This window comes from Silurus meridionalis, chromosome 6 (genome assembly GCF_014805685.1).
Source record: "Silurus meridionalis isolate SWU-2019-XX chromosome 6, ASM1480568v1, whole genome shotgun sequence".
Taxonomy (NCBI): domain Eukaryota; kingdom Metazoa; phylum Chordata; class Actinopteri; order Siluriformes; family Siluridae; genus Silurus; species Silurus meridionalis.
The window spans coordinates 16,132,284-16,149,843 of record NC_060889.1 but is presented as its reverse complement, the minus strand read 5'-3'; the positions used below and the strand labels follow the sequence as shown (position 1 = coordinate 16,149,843).

The window sequence follows — 17,560 nt, the reverse complement described above, 5'->3', positions numbered from 1 at the left end:
ATTGCAATCTTATTTAAAAAAAAAGCTTATATTACTGAAGCATGGCAGGCTTAATTATGACAAACATCTCTGGTGGTCACACCAGATAACAACTGGATAACACTGCCACAGTCAATCACATAATCAACTATGAGCAGATATTTTTTGTCATTTGGTTTGCATCATGACAGGCCTTGATAAGCATCTGTGGTCTGTATATTCTTTGTGTAATTGGCATAGGGGGCAATATTTGGCTGGGTTATTGTATTTTCCTTTATAATGCATTGCATGAATACACTGCATAAACCAAGACATCAGGCTACATAGACTTCTCACAATGAATATCTCAGTTAATACCTCAACATTGTTTGTAAATGTGTGAAACATAAAAGGGAATCTAATTAGAATTAAAAAAAAAATACAAATAGAATCTACATCAGTGTAATCTATTGGTACTCGTTTTGCATCACGTCACATTTGATATCTTATTTAGTTTTAATAGCTCATGTGATTTTTATGAGCATAACAGGACAACTTTGAACACTTTTAGCCTGTAAAAAAAAACAAAACAATTTCTGGAAACTGAACACAAATGCACCATCTGGCAGATGGTGCGAATATTAGGATTTCTCATTCTTTGTCTCTTTCATTTCTTTGTGAAGCTTCTCTCTGTGCCAGGAGACTGCTGTATACTGTACAACAGACAAGATAAAAGGCAGCATCTCTTGAGAAAAAACAATCACTATTGGCATCATTTGCCTAAATATGTATAATTAGAGTCAGTGTGGGAGATGTTTCGATGATGCCACTAAACCAATATAGTGAGAGCTGTTAATATTTGTTTAAAAATTCCATGGAGGCATGCTGGGCCACAGGAATAACAATACTGTCATCATTAATAGCTTAGACAAGCAGCTATAATGATGTTATTTGCTTTAAGGAATGTGCATAATATACACTGTTATATTCACTAAGAACTTTTTTTAGAAATGGACAATTAGAGATCTGAAGAGAATGGACAGCCTGCTTGTGAGCAATGAAGAAAGGCTAGAGTAATTAGATAACCACTTTGTGCAATTGTGGTGAGCTGAAAAGATCTCGAAATTCATGGCATTCTGAAGCCTGAGGATGATAACGTTACAAGATCTAAAAGCTGAGACTGAAATGGGCACAGGTTCACCATAGCTGGATCTGGACCTGGTCTGATAAATCTCAATGACTTCTGAGGCACACAGAGGTACCAACCTCCTGCTGTTGGGTAGGAGTAATCAAATCTATGTTAGAGGTAAACATTGAACTTTCACACATGGACAATCAATAAACAAATTTCTCTTATAATGTTCGTTCATTCATTCATTTATTCATTCATCCATTTATCCATCATCAAATGGATAAATGGGGAAAAAAATTAAAATAAATTATAACACACCCATAAAATGAACACAGCCCCACTTGAGCTATCGCACCCAATTACACCCAATTACTTTTTCAATAGCAAAGGAGGAAAGTTACATGGGCTAAATATACACATAAACTGCACACAAACAGTACACAAACACTAATTATATAACCATAATTCTTTTTACACAGATATTAGTTACATCCCTTGTACATCACATAAGGAGCTGCAGGAAGGATCATGGGGACATACAGTAAATAGTTGTATGCTTTTTGGTGTGCTTTTTTTTCTTGCAAATAGAACTTACTTTTGCACATACTTTGTTCTTTTACTATCTTCCCCTGGAGCGCCCACCCAGGCAATAAATGAGGGCTTGAAAACCTGCCGCTTTTCTTCATCGAGAGAAAGTGCAGTTTTTTCTGGGGAGTTTAAAAAAAATAAATGAATACATGTATATATGTGTGCGTGTGTGTGTGTGCTTCTGTTTGCGCACAGCTTTCCCTGTCAAACAAACAAACAAAAAATCAGGGCGGGAAATGTGGATACTGTCTGCGCATGCGCATCACAGCAGTGTAGCACACACTGATCGCCACATCAAAGACATACAGCGCTCCCTTTCTCCCTCCCTGTCCAGTTTTGTTTGTCTTGATGTGGAGATGAGTGGTGATAAACAAAAGAATAAGCTTCACGTGCGTCGAATTTAAAGCTAATGATCCAAAAGACAAAAGGCAAATATCTATAATTTGTCCTGCTAACATCCATAACTCATGAGCTACCATGTAATAGGTTAGCTAAAGATCTTAAAAGAGATACGACCGCTGAGGGAGGGAATTAAAATACATTGGTAAATGTCTTCATGTATTTAACCTTTTTGTTTTGAAACAAAATTTAAATAAATATGAGAAGTGCCCTTTTTTCACTTGAGCCCCTGCCCCTCAAAATATCTCTGCACATCCGTGAAATTGTGTTAAACTTCAGCACGCCACATAAACTTATGTGACCATAATACTAAGTTATAAGACTATATTAATATACTATTCACCCACAATTCAAATAAAAGATGGTTAACAACATTAGGAGCTACAGGAGGGATCGTCGGTACGCACAGAAAATAGTTACATGCTTTTGGATACATATTTTATTCTGTAAATAGAATTTTACTTTTACACATACTTTGCACTTTTATTGTCTTTATGTATAAAACTTAAGTAATCTACATTAACTTTGCATTCTTTTTTTCTGAAATGTTTAACGCTATTTTTAATCACAATGTTTGACAATAAGGACACACACAGAGAGAAAGAGAAAATCCAGCACTGGTGTAGCATGCCACGCAGGGACAAGAGCGCGCGAGACTGGATTGGAGGCGCGACCCCGGCGGTGCGCGCGCGCGCGCGCGTCACTCGTCTCCATTCAGCAGTAAGGGCGAGATAGCGCAATAGCGCGCGCACGGGCAGCATTCGGCGTCTTAATGAGGCTTCACCACAGCGACGTTTCTGCAGAATAATGGATGCAAAGGGCACAGAGAGCAGCAGTCGTGCTCAGGTTGCCACACTGAGTTCAACGAGTGGTAGGATTCGAGGTGCATGAAAGCCTTTCCCATGGCATGCGTGTCTATGGTGTAAAGTTCAACGTGGACCTGCATGTTGTTTCTGTTGGAGGTGTAGTCATGTACTTTTGCCATATTCTTAACGTTTATGCGTTGGTATCAGTAGCATTTTAGGAAAAAAGTTTAATTTCTATGCACTGGTGGAGGTGAGGATGTATACATCTCCTGCACCTTTTACAGTATATATAGCTTTCACCTGGAAAGTCATGTAATAGGTACCAGTGGTGTGCTTCTAAGGGTTCTATTACAAGTAATGGTAGTACAGCGTAGTAGTCTTTTCTTTAATTGTCACTTTTCTGTTTGGTTTAGCTCAATGTTATGCTCTCAAAGCTCAATTATAAACGAATACTTTATAGGGTTTTATTTACAAAACCTGGGAGTATGATCACAGCACTACCATGGCAAATAAGCTTCTTACTTACACTTCAGTATCACATATTCTCTAAATGATCTTCCCTCTCCACAGGGTTGTTATATGCTGACAGTTTGATATTTTTTTCCCCTTTTTGTATCAGATGAGAGCAGCATGCTGAGAAAAATCCACATAAACCGTGAAAGTGAGAAAGAAACCGAATTCTGAACCAGATCAGTATATGCTTTGTCATTCCTGATTTAGGGTTGTGTGATTTTTCCAGACCACATGAACAAATATTCAAATTTTGGTGTAAGGTTTTGTAAATATGTTTTTTGTAAAAACACGGTCTGTCATCACCACATGACAACTGCATATGAAAAATGCTGGAATACTGCATTATGCAATGCATACATACCTGTTTACTTCATTTTGTACTGTGGACAGTGATGTCTCTGCTTGGGTATGCTTCAAGAATCATTTTGTAGCACAGCTGGTTTATTACACTTATATTTTTTTTAGCACCATTTGGCATTCCTCAAATAGAACATCATGTCAGTTGGTTCAATCACCTTGGTGTGTACCATGAATTTCGAAAAGCAGTTAATTTCTCTTCTCTTTGCCATATTTAACCTTCTGCTTTGTGGCAATGTCTGCACTTGAATTAAGATCATTGTGCATCAATTGTATGCATATGAAATATTGTCACCTGCTGCGTTGCTAGATGTGAGACATCTTCTGGTTTGAAATGCTGCACAATCCTGGACAGTTTGCATTTCATTTGGCAATTACATAAAACCCATCAGTAGTCATTTATTTTGTGTAAAGGTGTGCATTAGGATAGGAATAACTCACAACCCCTATATGTCACAGCATCCTACTTTACATGCCTCATGTGGACTACAATGATATTTATTATACTAGTGTAAAATAGGTACAACATTTAAAAATATTGTCATATCTGAACAAGTAAAATAGTGTTGATGCTTGTGAACTTGGATAATAATAAACAAAGAACCCAAGCTTTTTTTCATGTACATGGATCCTGCTCAGTCAAAGTGGTAACTGGTTTGAGACTTTTATAACAAAATAACATTCAGATGTATTCATATATAATGTTGACATTTGAATATGGCTTGACTTTTACAAAAGTTTAAATGCTGTCTTTCAGATTTTTTTAAATGAAAGCACATCAGATAAAGATTATTAATAGAGTATTAATATATAATAAAAAAAGATGCATTCTAATGAAATATTCTCAGTCTCACAGCCCTTAACTGGAGCTGTGCTGTGTTTCCTTCTTAAACAGTAATGAACACTTTGTCCTGAATCTGTCAGAAAATGAAGGTTTATGTCAGTTTCGGAAAGGTGAATCTTACACTTCTAAATTTTACCTCAGTGATTTGACCTCCATAGACTCTACCTGAAGAAGCACAGTCATGCAAAAACAATTTGAAATCTTTACAGATGTTCAAATATACTTCCATCTGTAAAGATGTTCAAATATACTTCCATCTTTACAGATGTTCAAATATACTTCCATCTTTGAAGCAGTAACAAAGCCAAAGCTTACGGCTGGTGAATGCAGAGGTAAAGGAATTTTGGAATAAAAGCAGATTAGTTGGCATAGTGTTGAGAAACAAAACCTGCAGTACTCAAGAAGTTTTACTCAAAGCCAGAGAAGATCAAACAAAGCCACTGATGCAACTTTCTTACCATTTACACTATATGGCCATAAGTCTGTCACTGTCTGATCAGTCATGCCCATATTTTGACTGTCACATTCCAGATTTAGTAACACATTGCTATCATAATAACCTATACTATTCTGGAAAGGATTTCCACACAAACAGTTCCTGTTCAAACCTTTCTAAAAAGATTTGTTTAGTTTAGAGCCAATTTTTGTTTCTTTTCTTGTCATGTGCTGGCCTAGTAAGCATCTGTTAATATGGCCGCTTGCTGTCGGATCTGTGCCAGACGAGATGGGTGGTGGGACAGGACATAGTCAGAAATAAACGTCCACGCAATAACCAACAGAAGGCGTTTGTTTCCCTGCGCCAAAATGAGAGTGGACAGGCTTTCATGTTTAGAATCTCCTGCCAAGCTTGTTTATACCACATATTTATTCTCTTGTTGATTATTTATTTACTCTGAGCAGCACTTTAAACGGCAATTTGGTATTGCAGGTTTGTAAACTAGTTTTTTTTTACTGTTTGCATCATGTAATTAAACAGCTAATTTTTGTAAAGGATATGTATTATTCTGTACAGTTATGTGCAAAACTGTGTATTGATCTGATGCTGGTTTTAATCTGAGTGTGTACTGCAGCTGTACATTATATAACCCATCTGACTACTGTTGAATTAAAGATGTAACAAAATCAAAGGCCACAATCTACTGCAGAACATCACAGACACTGATGCAATCGTTTGTGATCTGAATCTAGTAGTTATGCAGATCATCTGTTCAGAACTGAATGATGTCACAGTCTTAAGGAATTGAAGTGCTTATACATATGTAATAGCATAATTTACAGGTAATGCAGTGGAAAAAGTCAGGCTGGAATTAGTGATAAATTTTAATTCAAATTCAAATTAATCAAACATCATCATATACCAAAATTTATTTTAGAGGAAAATCTGAAAGAAAGAAAGAAAGAAAGAAAGAAAGAAAGAAAGAAAGAAAGAAAGAAAGAAAGAAAGAAAGAAAGAAAGTTTAAGATTGTAAACAGTCCAAACAGGAGTTATAGTTTAATATACTCCAGTGGTTAAAGAGATTTTCAGTTTAAACTTACTGTATTTTTCGGTTAGTCAAAGAAACTTAAAATGAGCATCAGAAAATAATATGGACATATTCCTCGGTCTTGCGCACATGCAGTAATACCGGAAAAAATGCAGCGGCAGCCTATACCCAAAATGCCGCTCTGCTCTTAAAGGAGCCACAACATATTACCCCCGTTACACTGTGTAACAGACACTGTCGTTAAAGTCTGTGTAAAGTTTATTAGTTTCAGTGTAGACACCTGCGGCTTATAGACAGGTGTGGCTTATTTATGTTTAAAATAAAAATCTTTGTCAAATTCAGTGGGTGCGGCTTATATATGGGTGAAATTATATATTATATAATTATATATATTAAACATTATTTTATGGAATTAATATGATTAAATATCTTGAATAAATGTATTTTGAATAAATGTAATCAGTTTACACACGATATTCTGTAATGACAGAAAGAAAGGTAAAGGTAAAAAGTAACTATTTTGTAAAAATAATTTTTTGGTAGTAATTACAGCTTTGAGTCTTCTGAGGTAAGTCTTGGCAATCTTTACGTACCTAAAATTGGGCAATTTCTCCCATACTTTGGGCAGCATCTGTCAAATGCTATCCTCAGGTCTATCTACAGATGTTAAATGGAGTACAGAGATTGTCTTTAATAAACTGGTTATTCAGACAATTAACTGCGTCAGTCTTTTTCCTATATATTTTGCATCATTATTATGCTGAAAGACGAATCTTCGACCAAGTCAAAGCTGCATCCTGGAGCATATTTTCTTTAAGGACATACAGTATCTGCATTTGGTTTGATCCACACTTCTTTTAATTTTGACCACTCTTCCTATCAATACCTCTGAACAACACTTTTAAACCACATCCTGTTAGGATGGTGTTAACCAGCTGTACTTCATGCGCTGTACTTGGTTTCTCTAGAAATAGCACTTGGAGTTTAGTCCAAAAAGTTCAGTTTGTGCAAACCAGACAATTCTTTTCTTTATGCTCCTAGTATACTTTAAGGGCCTATTACATTTATTTTATTTAAGGGGCTTCTGTCTATCCATTCTAATGTAAAGGCCTGATTGATTAAGTATTTATGAAATAGCTGTCTCTCTGGCAGGGTCTCTTATTTTTGCAGTCTGATCCTCCACAAAGCTGTGAGGGTGTTCAATTAGAGAACTTGTGGTAGCTGGCCAGTATATCATCATATCATTATAACAGCACATGTTGGCGGGTTTCTGTGTATTTTTGTAGGCCTATTTCAAACATGGTTATATTGAGTGAAAGTGAGTCATCTGGGGCATCAGTTTGTGTTTCTGCATGTAACTTATATTTACTGCTCTGTGATTTAGCTAGTGTGACACAATCCAGCTTATTCTTTATCAGACTATAGGAGAAAATATACAAACTAATTAATACAATATAAATTCAACACATAAATTTGATATACAAAAATTGGAAGTAAAATAATAGTTTTGTCTGCTATACTGTATACTGTAACTGTAATCTAGCTAGGGTTAATTCACATTCCCACTCTCTCACATTCTCTGCTGTAGAAAGACGAGAGACTCAGTACTTGGTAGGTGACAATCACACTGATTTGCAAAATTGCATACAAAAAATGTGATGCTTTGTAATTTTGAGGAATCAGCAGCATTGGATTATATTTGGGCAAAATCTTGCACATTACTAAACAGATTTCTAGTACACCACTTCTTTCATCACTATCAGTTATTTTACTCAGTTTCAGTTTGCTTAGTGCACAGTGTGTGTTTTGGTATTCAATACCCAAAATCGGAAATAAATCTGTTTTCTTTAAATGTTTGTACCAGAATCTTACATCCAAGACCTTTAATCTTTAGTAAGACTACTACTACTATTATTATTATCATTCTCTTAATAAAATTTAATAGAAAACCAGTGCGTTAAACTCATCTGCTGTAATCATGTGTAAGACTGACATCCAGTGGCTGAACATTTTACATACATGCATGCTCGATTAATTTTGGCCATCTGCAGACCATATTTGAAGGGAAACACATCTGTCATCCTTTAGTTTAAGCTCTGTTGTGCTATCTCTATTAATTTCATGAAAGCTCCCTGATCGCCTGATCATAACACTCATATGTCGTCCTTCCTTGTACTTTCCTTATTCTTTATACAAGCATTAAGTCTTGTCTTCGCTGGAACATAGTGGTCCAAATCAGTTCCAGCATGAAAATACCCCCCATGCACAAAGTGAGCTTTGTAAAGACACTGTTTGCGCAGATTGACATGAAAGGAATACCCAAGAGGCCTGCTCGAGCCCTGACCTCAACTCCACTGAACACCTTTGGGATGCTTTGGAGCACTCAGCCTCAGGCCCTAATAGGCCTGCTCATCCGGAATCATTGCCTGACCTCACTAATGTCCTTCTGACTGAATGAGCACAAATCCCTAGTGCAACACTCCGAGATATAGTAGAAATCTTTCTAGAAGAGTGAAGGTTATTTTAACAGCAAAAGGGGGATATAAACATGAAATAAAATGCTACAATATTTAATAAATATGGATGTCAGATTTCCACAAACCTTTCTAGCTGCCCTTTGGTATATAAGAAAACACCTGTCCTCTCAACAGTAAAACATAATAGCCGTCTTAATATAGACAGTTAGACTCAGATTAAAGGTACATATGCATGAAATCATGTTTTGAAACTCAGTAGGAGTAAGACAGAATACATGTGTGTGAATGAGAGGGAGGGCAGTGGAGTGGTGCGGTTGCAGGGAGAAGAGCTTCAGAAGGTGGAGGAATTCAGGTACCTGGGGTCAACAGTGCAAAGTAATGGAGAGTGTGTTAGAGAAGTGAAGAAAAGAGTGCAGGCAGGGAGCAGCCGAAAGAAGAAGAAGAAGAAGATGCATGAAATCATGTTTATGTGAAGAGTTTTCATAAATTGGCACAAAAGGCATGGTGGTGCAGTGAGTAGCACTGCTGCTTGAGGTTGAGCCTGAGCTCAGGTTCTTGTTCAAGCAGACTTAATAGTTAAAAGAAAAAAAGATTTAAAAAAATCAGCCCTTGTAAAAGTCTAGGATTGAATTTATATTTAATAAATACAATACTATGCAGTTATCCCATCCTGTGAATATAAAATAAAATAAATAGCCACAATCTTTTTATGAACAGAAATGCTTACCCATGATTTTTCATGGTATAGAACCATTAACATGTGCATTTAATCCAGATAAGGACTAATGAGGTGATTATAAAAGTATTGCAGCACTTGGAATAGCTTTGGTGTGGAAGCAATATTTCAGATAAATTTCAATGCTTTTCTGAGCTTTTCCTGCATTAGCTGGTGGTTTAATTTGGAGACAAGGTCACGGTGCTAATAGTTGCCCTATCTTTCACCTACATTCACTGCACTCCATCTCAGTCCAAACACAGCAGAAGCTGCCAAATAATGACTGTGCAACAAACTGCCATGACTTCACAAGACCAGATGCCACCGATTCACATTAACTTTCACTTCTGAGACCTTGAGCATTAGGACAAAGCCTTGTAGACTGATTATATAATCAAATCCTCAACTGTCAATCATTTAAACGTATGGACAAACAAGGTTCTGTCATGATTTTCTTACCTGTGTGTGATTGTTCCAGCAGTACTGTCATCTCCTTCTATAGAAACCTGTGGGTGAAGTATTACCTGCTTTATAAAAAGGCTTTTCCAACTCTAGTCACTATACTCAAAACATTGTTTTCATTGCCATTTTGGTTAAGGATCTTTTAACTTTATTTTTACTTATTAATAAAAATTAATACGAGTGCCCTAACATACAAGTTTTTTGAGATACGAGCTGTCACTCGGTCGATTTTTTGCTTTGATACGCGAGCAAAAACTTGAGATACGAGCTCGAGACGCCGCTGCTAGATGGCGAATCAAAGCCAGAAAGCGAAGATTGTGACGAAAATTAAGATAAGCAAAGAAGAAAAAGTAAAAATTTTAAAGTTTATGGATACGTAGTTTGCAGGAGTGATAGTAAAAAACGAGTTTTCCCTCCGCCTCCACTTATCGCCTCTACCTGGAACGGATTAATGGCATTTCAATTAATTTCAATGGGGAAATTTGCTTTGAAATACGAGCAATTTAACATACAAGCAAGTTTACGGAACGAATTAAACTCGTATGTCAAGGTACCACTGTATTTGGTTTATTTATACAAATAATATTGTAGTAATAATAATAATAATAAACAGTGTAAAAATACATTTAACACTGTTAATGTCTAAGACAATGCTAAGCCATTTTTATACACTTTTTAAAATCCATCTTTCCCAAATGTGTAAATAACTCTGAAGCTAAGAAGGTTATTACACACTATGGGCTGTGATTTTATACCTTATAAAATGATCCATGCTGGGATGGTACTGTACCAATGAAACCTGTCGCTTATACCACTATTATTTCCTAATGCTGTTTTTTAATAATGAATGACACAACATACCTTTTAACTGTTTAAAGATACATACGAATATGCCCAAGAGGCAAGTAGGTTACTTTTATTTGTTATGGTAAAGCAGGCATCAACAGTTACTTGCTCACTTAAATATTGTTTCTGGGAATATATGGCTACTTGCTCAGACACTTATTCTCTTCTGTTGTTACTTGTCATGTCACAGAGAAAACCAGAAGGTGACAACTCTCCTAAAGACAAGTTTTGGGGAAACTTACTGACTGTTATAAAGCGCTGACACCTGAGACTCCATCCATAAAAATTAAATAAACATCAACAATAAGATATATTTCCTTTTTAAACCACAGTATTCATTTATACCTAATTAATGCACATATGCTGATTTCAGAATTTAACCTCTCTGTGGTATGACTCTGAATAACCCATGTTAAACAAAATAATACAGATTTGTTTCTTATTTATTGGGCCCTAGAAGACATTTGACTGGATATGCATTAGACAATTTGGGTACCGGTAACCATTTGCCTATTATAGCCTTCACACCATATTATTGTACGGAGGCCAATATTGCAATACAATAAAGGACTATAAATGAGCCCGAAGTCTCATTTGAACAAACAAAACATTTTTCAAATGTTCATAGAGGCAAAATTATGGCCTTTGATATACAGTAATCCCAGTTTATCCTGGTGGTTATATTCCAAAACCGTCCGTGGTGAACGAAAAACCGCAATAAATGTATGCCACCCCAAAAATGCTATTTTATCTATACAGTACTGTACTGTATTAACAGTTTACTTCATTTTATAATGTAATTATATTTTTATAATTTTATACAACATAAAACTCTATAAAAACAATTCTTTATAAGTTATTTGGTCTATCGTGCTATCCCGAGAGACCGGAAAATCAGCCAAACAAATGAGTTATGTGGTAAATGCAAAGTGATAAACCACGGGCACCAGATTCGAACCGCAGTAAAGCGGTGGATTACTGTAGTATCATTTATGCACTTTGAATACAATATAGTCTGGTGATGTTTGTCAAAAAGCCACATACCAAATGTGTCTAGAAAAAAATCAAGATTTATACGCATGTTTATACCAGGGCTGCAGCTATCTATTATTTTAGTAATCATGTATACTACCAATTATTCCATTGAGTAATCGGTTAAGAAGTATTTTTTGTTTATGAAAAATCAGTACCAAATAGAGAAAATTTTGACGGGTCTCTTAAAACGAACAAGTCATTTGTTTCCTTTATTAGAAAAGATAAAGCCCTAGTTTATACTCGTGTCAGTTCTAAAGCATCTGTGTGTACTTAGAATTTTTGTGTGTATTGTAGAGGTGGGACGTAACCAAGTACAAATACTTCATATCTTGATTTTCTACTGTTTTCAGCCAATCATCATATTTACTGACTTTTTCAATCTACCACTAGTGTACCATTTCCTGGCTCTCACACACCACAGGTGTAGACTAGTTTTCGAAGCTTACAATGAGAAAGACAAAAGAAAAATAAATATGTGTATGTTTTTTAATCAGTAAACATTTGTTTTACTGATGCGCCATGTCACAGAGAAAACCAGAAGGTGACAACTCTCCTAAAGACAAGTTTTGGGGAAACTTACTGACTGTTATAAAGCGCTGACACCTGAGACTCCATCCATAAAAATTAAATAAACATCAACAATAAGATATATTTCCTTTTTAAACCACAGTATTCATTTATACCTAATTAATGCACATATGCTGATTTCAGAATTTAACCTCTCTGTGGTATGACTCTGAATAACCCATGTTAAACAAAATAATACAGATTTGTTTCTTATTTATTGGGCCCTAGAAGACATTTGACTGGATATGCATTAGACAATTTGGGTACCGGTAACCATTTGCCTATTATAGCCTTCACACCATATTATTGTACGGAGGCCAATATTGCAATACAATAAAGGACTATAAATGAGCCCGAAGTCTCATTTGAACAAACAAAACATTTTTCAAATGTTCATAGAGGCAAAATTATGGCCTTTGATATACAGTAATCCCAGTTTATCCTGGTGGTTATATTCCAAAACCGTCCGTGGTGAACGAAAAACCGCAATAAATGTATGCCACCCCAAAAATGCTATTTTATCTATACAGTACTGTACTGTATTAACAGTTTACTTCATTTTATAATGTAATTATATTTTTATAATTTTATACAACATAAAACTCTATAAAAACAATTCTTTATAAGTTATTTGGTCTATCGTGCTATCCCCAAGAGACCGGGAAAATCAGCCAAACAAATGAGTTATGTGGTAAATGCAAAGTGATAAACCACGGGCACCAGATTCGAACCGCAGTAAAGCGGTGGATTACTGTAGTATCATTTATGCACTTTGAATACAATATAGTCTGGTGATGTTTGTCAAAAAGCCACATACCAAATGTGTCTAGAAAAAAATCAAGATTTATACGCATGTTTATACCAGGGCTGCAGCTATCTATTATTTTAGTAATCATGTATACTACCAATTATTCCATTGAGTAATCGGTTAAGAAGTATTTTTTGTTTATGAAAAATCAGTACCAAATAGAGAAAATTTTGACGGGTCTCTTAAAACGAACAAGTCATTTGTTTCCTTTATTAGAAAAGATAAAGCCCTAGTTTATACTCGTGTCAGTTCTAAAGCATCTGTGTGTACTTAGAATTTTTGTGTGTATTGTAGAGGTGGGACGTAACCAAGTACAAATACTTCATATCTTGATTTTCTACTGTTTTCAGCCAATCATCATATTTACTGACTTTTTCAATCTACCACTAGTGTACCATTTCCTGGCTCTCACACACCACAGGTGTAGACTAGTTTTCGAAGCTTACAATGAGAAAGACAAAAGGAAAAATAAATATGTGTATGTTTTTTTAATCAGTAAACATTTGTTTTACTGATGCGCCATGTCACAAATCAGCCCCAAAATCCACCACGATGCACACAGTTAACCCTCCAGGGTTGCCGAACGCACCGGCGCTTTTTGTGTCATTTTTTCTCATAACAAGGAACGAGATAAGAGCAATACATCATTCAAATCTGTAAAGAGTCTACTTTTATTTGTGTATACTTTTTTTGTCATAACAATAAAACACTTTGCTTCTGTAAAATAAAAATAACAGACAGGGGGCGCTCTTTGCCATCTCTGTCTCTGTCATTACTTTTCACAGACACATAAATTAAACAACCTGAATCTCAGTAAATATTTGCCTCACAGACTTAATAAATATATGTATAGAAAGTTTGATATGTCTACTTTTAAATAAATGAATTCACATTGACTACAAATATTCTCTGATTATGTAATCCGTATGAAAGTTAGAAATGGTACAATACCACCTCATTAACCGTCCGTGTGGAAACATAGCAAAGGTTCCGTTTGGTGTCCTGATGATTTATGTAATTTATAATTATAATAACTATAATTCTTTTAAAATATTTACAAGAATATTTTGTCTTCATGCTCCATGTTGAGTTTGGTTTCACAAATAATAAACATACATTTGCATAAAGCATCCATATTTGTCCATGCCCAAGTTGATTAGAGTATATTTATTATTATTATTATTATTATTATTATTATTATTATTATTATTATTATTATTAATATTAATTTAAGGTAGATAAAATGTGTGTTTACGGTAGATCGGACGGTGAGTGAAGGGGAAGAGGGACCTTTTAAAGGGGACAGGTAAATGGAAAACATGAGAGTGTTGAGCGTTGAAGGGAGGTGTGACTGGTGGCTCTCTGACAGAATATTGTGATCAATTGACAACCTTAATATTAATATGATGTGAGGTCCAGTTACCTGTGTGACATGAAAAAAAATGTAGTCAATACTTCAACTTTTACCAGAGTATTTTAAAACATGAGTATCTGCACTTCTACTTAAGTGAAAGATGTGTGTACTTTCCCACCGCTGTTGTATTGATTACTATAAATGAGAGCAGTGTACACATAGAGATCAATATTATACTCTAATTGAAAAGGTGTATGGCACTGTACCTATTGTTACAACCAAGGGGTTTATCTTTGACATTCTTTGAGCAAAGACATTAAAAAAAACCATGAGTTGGTGTGTGTGTTTTCAGATGTAAAGTGAAGCTACTGTATATAGAATTTAAAGAATGCATTTCATCTATGCAGCATGATTTGTTAAAATAATTTGATTTCACAAATTGTCACTAATCAGAAAAATGGAAAAATATATATTATTATAATAAATGAAGGGCAACGTGGCACATCATGTTTCTCACTCTTTGTCAGCAACTTATTTGCCAGTTGTTTCAGCTGTAATATTTGGTGTTTGCTTTATGTATTGAATGTACTGTAAAAGGTTTTATTATATATTTAATGGTTTGTGCCGTCATTATCTAAATGTTTATCTGTGGGTAATTACTTAAGGCTGTAGCATGTTTTTGTCTGTGTTTTTACATAACTGAATGCTGTTTAATCAGTTCAGTATAAAACATGAGACAGTCAGTTAGGTCTTGCCTCAGCTGAGTGTGCAGGTGGCGCGATGCAAATTACAGCACTGAGGTGTGTCACAGTACTGTGATGTAAAGGATATTTAAACATACAGTGCCCTCCACAATTATTGGCACCCCTGTTTAAGATGTGGTCGTGGACTTCTAAAAATTCTCCTTTTTTTTAAAACAACATAGAACCCAAATGCAAAAAAAGAGAAAAATCCAACCTTTCATTTAAGTACATAACTTTGGTGGTAAAAAAAATCATACATTTAGAAAAAAAAAAAACCTTGAAATCATGTGTCCCACAATTATTGGCACCCCTAACAATTCCTCTGAAAAATTTAATTGTTTTTTTTTTTTTATATATTTTTCTGTAGTTGCTAAGGTTGGTCAGGGTATCTAGGGGCTTTTAATTAGTAATTCATGATTTCCTGTTTCCTGGGGTATAAATATGACGTGACACAGAGGCCTAATTCTCTTACCCATTTGTCAACATGGCAAAGACAAGAGAACACACCATTCAAGTAAGGCAGATGTGTCGACCTTCATAAGTCAGGCAATGGCTACAAGAAAATAGCCACTCGCCTTAACTTGCCGGTATCTACAGTCAGAGGAATCATTAAGAAGTTTAAAACAACTGGAACAGTGACAAACAAGGCTGGAAGAGGTCCCAAGTTTATCTTGCCACAACGCACAGTGAGGAGGATGGTAAGAGAAGTAAAAATTTCCCAAGCTCACCGTCACAGAATTGCATCAAAGAGTGGCATCTTGGGGTCACAGAGTCTCCAAAACAACCATCAGACGCTCTCTACATGCCAACAAGCTGTTTGGGAGGCATGCAAGGAAAAAGCCTTTTCTCACTAACACTCACAAACGTAAACGCCTGGAGTTTGCTAAGCGGTACTGGGACTTCAACTGGGATCGTGTGCTTTGGTCAGATGAGACTAAGATTGAGCTTTTTGGCAACAAACACTCTAAGTGGGTCTGGCGTAAAACAAAAGATGAGTATGCCGAAAAGCACCTCATGCCCACCGTGAAGTATGGTGGAGGATCTGTGATGCTGTGGGCCTGTTTCTCTTCCAAAGGCCCTGGGAACCTTGTTAGGGTGCATGGCATTATGAACGCTTTGAAGTACCAGGATATTTTAAATAAAAACCTGATGGCCTCTGCCAGAAAGCTGAAGATGGGTCGTCATTGGGTCTTTCAGCAGGATAATGATCCAAAACATGTGGCAAAATCTACACAAAAGTGGTTCAGCAGTCACAAACTCAAGGTCCTCCCATGGCCATCTCAGTCCCCAGACCTCAACCCAATCGAAAACCTGTGGGGCGAGCTAAAGAGAAGAGTGCATAAGAGAGGACCCAGGACACTGGATGATCTAGAAAGATTGTGCAAAGAAGAATGGTCAAAAATCCCTCTCTCTGTGTTCTCCAATCTTGTGAAATGTTATAGGAGGAGATTAAGTGCTGTCTTGTTGGCAAAAGGAGGTTGTACAAAGTATTAACATCAGGGGTGCCAATAATTGTGGCACACATGATTTCAAGTTTTTTTTTCTTTTCTAAATGTGTGATTTTTTTTACCATGAATGCTCCGTAATGTACTTAAATAAAAGGTTGGATTTTTTTCTTTTTTTGCATTTGGGTTCTATGTTGTTTTAAAAAAAAGGAGAATTTTTTGAAGTCCACGACCACATCTTAAACAGGGGTGCCAATAATTGTGGAGGGCACTGTAGCTAAATACCAAGTTTTTTTTGATAATCAAGGCTTTGTTATTTTTTTTTGGTTTAACTTAAAATATTGAAATAACTAAACAGTCTGTTTTTATTTATTTATTTATTTTTGCAATCTATTACTCTTTGAGCCTTTTAGGGTCAGATTACACATGCTGTGTGATTTTAATTAGGGTAGAGGGTAGGTGGGGGCTTAGTGTTGCTAATAATGGCAGCAGAGCAGTAGGGGAGTATGAGCGTCTGTATGTGTTGGGTGGAAGCTGCAGGGTAAAAATGCGAGCAGAGAGTGTTTATTAAGTCCATTATATGTGCATGTATGTGGCAGAGACAAATGTCCTCTATGTGGTCAAATAGTCTATATATTTTCGTGCAATTCTTTTTAGGTAAGAGAAATGACAGGCACTGACACAAATAGATCCCACTGCTCTCTCAGTGGGCATTCTGGGACACTAATGATGATGATGATGCACTGCATGCAGTTTTCTCCAGTGAGAGAGAGAAAGGGGTTGAGTCCATTGGCTGCTGATCTGGTCACAAGGAACCACTTTCATTCTCCTGTGCTCTTATTGTCACTCTTATTTTACCTGCTTTGGAGAAAGGAAAAGGAGTTTGCAGTCCGTTAAAAGAAATCTGAGGTCTGTGCTGTTAACAGTGGATGATACAACCAGATATTTCGTCAGCAGTAAGGTAAGGGCATAGTCTAGATAAATTACATGCATAATTGTTTATCTTTTCACAAGTATGTGTAAGTAC

General features: G+C 35.9%; 1 protein-coding gene across 3 annotated transcripts in view; it reads left to right on the top strand.

Moving 5' to 3' along the window:
• Nucleotides 1-2,824: 2,824 nt before the first annotated feature.
• Nucleotides 2,825-17,560, top strand: part of kcnip4a (potassium voltage-gated channel interacting protein 4a) — a 161,281-nt gene continuing 146,545 nt past the window's right edge. The window contains exon 1 of one of the 3 annotated variants that reach the window (XM_046851433.1): nucleotides 2,825-2,960. In XM_046851433.1, the coding sequence (XP_046707389.1) occupies nucleotides 2,885-2,960 (76 nt within the window). In that variant the 5' untranslated portion in view covers nucleotides 2,825-2,884. Of the gene's footprint in view, nucleotides 2,961-17,347; nucleotides 17,495-17,560 lie in introns of those variants that run through there. The other 2 variants (XM_046851427.1, XM_046851428.1) reach the window with 2 other exon arrangements.